This window comes from Austrofundulus limnaeus, unplaced genomic scaffold (assembly GCF_001266775.1).
Source record: "Austrofundulus limnaeus strain Quisiro unplaced genomic scaffold, Austrofundulus_limnaeus-1.0 Scaffold1, whole genome shotgun sequence".
Taxonomy (NCBI): domain Eukaryota; kingdom Metazoa; phylum Chordata; class Actinopteri; order Cyprinodontiformes; family Rivulidae; genus Austrofundulus; species Austrofundulus limnaeus.
In genome coordinates, this window is record NW_013952403.1 from 2,854,622 (window position 1) to 2,859,099 (window position 4,478).

Sequence of the window (4,478 nt, forward strand, 5' to 3'; positions counted from 1 at the left end):
TGTGTGTGTGTGTGTGTGTGTGTGTGTGTGTGTGTGTGTGTGTGTGTGTGTGTGCATACTTAAATGCAATGCTTCACCATAACATCAATTCCAGGAAGACAGGGACTATTAGTAACCAGCTCCACATTCACTTCAATTTCCTCTCTAATTTAGCAGAAATTAGATGCTCTGCAGCCCATCCCCCAACCGCTGCCTTCCATTTTAACACATAGATGAGATGTACTGTATTCCTCATGAGAGACAGTATTTGAAAAAGCATAGATATGCATATTGTGCAGGCAGCAGAAGTCTTTGTAGAAATCCGAATTTTTCTTTTCTTTATTTGAGTAAAATTTAAGTGTTAAAAAACAAAACAAAAAAAGGCCAAGGATTAAAATTCTATTTAAGTGCACTGAGRTTTAAATTTGAGCATATCTGCTTTACATCTGATTTTTCTGCCTTATTGTGAGCTCTACTTTCAATTTTTCTTTCCACCTCCGCAAGTRGAAGTCAACCAGTATTTACTCTTCATGTTAAGATTCTATTTTTCAAACCTTTCCAACCACTTAAAGCTGCTCTTCTTAGGTCTGTTTATTGTGGCAAACATGTTTGTTTTATGAAAAATTAAGACAAAGGCAGAAGCATTTAATCAAAAGATCATGGTATTTCTTCTTMATCTAACTCTGACCTGAGTTGGTAWTCAATAGCCTGTCAGCCACTGCAAAAAGTCACAACATTATTAGATTTTGTTTATTGCGTCTGCTTCTTGCGATCAGTCTGGAGACCTTTACCATAAAGAACAATCTTTAATAATTTGACTACAAAGAGTGTCTGTCAGCGGTAAGTGTGCCTGTGGTGCCCTCCGGTTGTAAATCCAACCAGCCTGTCAGTCTTCTGAGTGACGCCTGCCTCACAGTGCAGTGATGGCATTTGGGAAAAAGACGAACTGAGACATTACTTGGCCAGTAACTGAATAATGTATAACCTTGCTCATTTAATCAAAGACAAAGCGCCAACCGGGACTGTCTGAGATGTCACAGCTTTGAAGGCTTACACAATCCTTGAACCTACTATTGACACTGAATTTATCAGAAAATGATGTTATTCTTTCATCAGGCTTGGGGTGCCGTGTCTGAGTGAGCATGAGAGTGGATTACTTCTATCCACAAACAAAACTAAATTACATCACGCAGTGTAAGTTCCTCTCTGTCCTGCTCATGTCATTTCATTTAAAGGTGAGATTCATTTATGCCCACAGCTAAACCTGAAAAGTCTTGAATAAAAAATGAAGCCTTGTCCGGCAACAAACACACAAAAAAGTCTCACACTTACTGATGTGTAGAGGTAGCCCTCACTGTTCATTGCCAGATAGAGTTTGGTCTGCACCCCTTGAATGGCCACCACTCGCAGGCCCACTGGAATGAGGTTGAACATGGCTGAAAAACATGAAAAAGTAGGGGAAAAGGGTTAAACAAAGCTACACTTTAATTACTGATCTGTATTTCTGAAACTGTCCTGAATCAATCTGTAAATTCTGCACAAAACATTCCACTTTAAATTGTCAGTGGCTATTATTCCTGTGTTGGAATAAAATTACAAAAATAAGCTATTAATAAAAGAGCTGTTTTTAATTAAACTTATTTGCAAATGAGTATTTTTATACTCAATTAATTTAGTTCAGAGAATCATTATCTGATAAACATGTTTCAAAAATGCCAAATGAGCGTAATCAAAAATACAATTGTAGAAAATAAATATTTGAAATATGCATTGTTGCTTGTTTCACCACAAACTTAAATCACAAAAAACAAAACCTGTCTATGTGTTTAATTAGAATGGACTGCAGAGTAGTGCCAGTGGTCAGCACTGTTGCCTTGCAGCAATGAGACCCTGGGTTTAAAACACAGCCGGGGAGTTTCTGTAGAATTTCATTGTGCAAAACGAGTTTCCTTTGAAATTAGGCAACAGTCTCTTTGAGACTCGGAACAGGATCAAATGGGTACAGAAAAAGCATGGATGGACATTTGGTCTTGACTTCTTATTCTTGCATGTCAAAGCGTTTTTAGGAAAGATTCCACATGTTACCCCCGGCCTACTGCTCAGTGTGAACGTGAGTGTGTGAACAGGTGAGTAGGTTGTGATATTGTAGGCATTCTTGATAAAATTACAATAGCTCCTAATACTTCTGTGAAAAACCTTGGTGTGATCTTTGACATTTCATATTAAAGGGATCCCCGATTATTTGTAACATTAGACTTTATTTGATAAACATATATATTTAACTGTTAAATTAAGACTGTAAAAATACTGTAGGATGTTTAGTTTTGTAAATGTTTAAACTAAAAGTTTCAAACTATATTACATGGATGGAGCCATTTTATTTACATACAAAGCATTCTGGGTAAATGATGATGTGGATAGGTCCTCAGTGTGAGGCTGCTAGCGAGCTATATCCACCCTGAAGTTTAATATTAGACAATATCTGATGATCGACTCTTTTAAATGAAACCAGAGAGCGTTGACAGAGAGGAGAAGGTAGAAATGACTCAGCCTGAAACTGAAAATATGGATGGAGGACAACAGAGCTGCTTCATGGAAGAAGAAMCTCAGCTTAGCCTGTTAGCTTTCGCGTTAGCCCCGACGCTGTCACCATATATATGTATTAGCTCAGCGCTACACATTCTCCTCTCGTCACTGAGGTCCTCTATCCACATGACAGCGAGGGGAATGCAAAAATGACTCAGCCTGCAACTGAAAATATGGATGGAGGACCTCAGTTTAGCTTGTTTGTCGCGCTAGTGCTCAGCTAATACATATAAGGCAATATAGAATTGGCGCTAGTGCAAAGACTAACAGGCTAAGCTGAGGTTCTTCTTCCATGAAGCAGCTCTGTTGTCCTCCATCCATATTTTCAGTTTCAGGCTGAGTCATTTCTACCTTCTCCTCTCTGTCAACGCTCTCTGGTTTCATTTAAAAGAGTCGATCATCAGATATTGTCCAAGATTAACCTTCAGGGTGGATATAGCTCACTCACACCGAGGACCTATCCACGTCATCATTTACCCAGAATGCTTTGCGTGTAAATAAAATGGCCCGTCCGTGTTAAAATACAGTACATTTTTAAAAATTTACAAAACTAAACACCCTACAGTATTTTTACAGTCTTTATTTTACAGTTAAAATAAATGTTTATCAAACAAAGTCTAACGTTACAACTAATCGTGGTTCCTTTTAAGTAAGTCTCCAAAACAGTATTTTTCCATCTTTGTACATCTGTAAATTAGAAGATGAAAAACTGGTCAGATCCTTCATCATTTACAGACTAGACTAGAAAAGTTATTCTGGTTATCAGAAGAGTTAAATAAAAGCCTTATAGCTTATTCAGAAAGCTGCAGCTGCTGATGGTTCTTCTAAGATTCATATTTCCTCTGTTTTAGCCTTCCTGTGAATAGAAGAAAAAAAAATATAAATACCCCACATTATAAATAAAGCCATGAATGGCCTCCAGTGGCTTCAGTGTATAAAATAGCAAAGTGTCCCCTGCAACTGAAACAGAATACTTTGCACCATGCAGGTCTAATAGACGTTTCAGGAAATTCTACAACCAGAACAAAAGGGAGGGTCTTTGTTTTCAGGCTCCTCTCCAAGACCAAGTACATGATAAATGCAGCTTATTACCAATAATGAAATTCTGTGAGCTCAATAAATCTCCTAATGATGCAGTTTTAAAAATGTATTAATAATTAATAACTTCATCAATAAACTAAGCCCACATAAATGCATAAATAGCAATTAGCAAAGTACATAGAATGCACAGCAAAAAAAAAAAAAAAAAAAAGGACAAATACCTGACCCTGTCCATGATCGGGAAGTTAAATGTTTTGTTGTGAATCTAAACAAATCGGCAGCTGTTCACAACCTCAGAGTAAATAACGTCCACCTGTTCTGTTTGTATTTAATAAGCTGCTTAAACTGAACCTACAGATGAACAGATAAACATCCACCTGAAAGGCTGCATTCAGGCCAAGGTGCTCAATCAAGTCAGCTTTGCTTTGTGATCTATGTGGTATCGCTCTACATGTTTACAAACATTATGTCTACCTTTACTGCTTTATGTGCATGCATCAATATTTTTATTATGCTGACAAACATTAATAATGTCTAGACTGGAATTGTATCACATGGCTTAAGTTTAAGTTCATCTGTTTTCAAATTCAAGGGAAACACTAAACAAAATTGAACAGAAAACCTCGCACATCCTGATGGTTAAGCTCTTCTGTGATTCAATGTGTTCCTCGCCATAAATATTCTTGTCAACCACTTAGCAGATCTCTATCTCCAACTCTTTGGAGTGAAGTGCACTACAGAGGCTTTTGATGGGTCATTTCATTGCCCTTATCTTGTTTTTTTTTTTTTCCCTTTTTACACAGCAGACATCTCTGTGTCCCAGCTTCCCGAGTACAATAAGCAACATTCAGAGAAATACTGTACATTTTATA

The 4,478-nt window shown here is 37.3% G+C and overlaps 1 protein-coding gene across 4 annotated transcripts in view; it reads right to left on the reverse strand.

Moving 5' to 3' along the window:
• fgf13a (fibroblast growth factor 13a) overlaps positions 1-4,478 on the reverse strand; it is a 100,240-nt gene that overhangs the window by 19,337 nt on the left and 76,425 nt on the right. For all 4 annotated transcript variants that reach the window (XM_014004834.1, XM_014004822.1, XM_014004841.1 and 1 more), the window contains one exon: positions 1,312-1,415. In XM_014004834.1, coding sequence (XP_013860288.1) covers positions 1,312-1,415 — 104 coding nt within the window. The remainder of the gene's footprint in view (positions 1-1,311; positions 1,416-4,478) is intronic.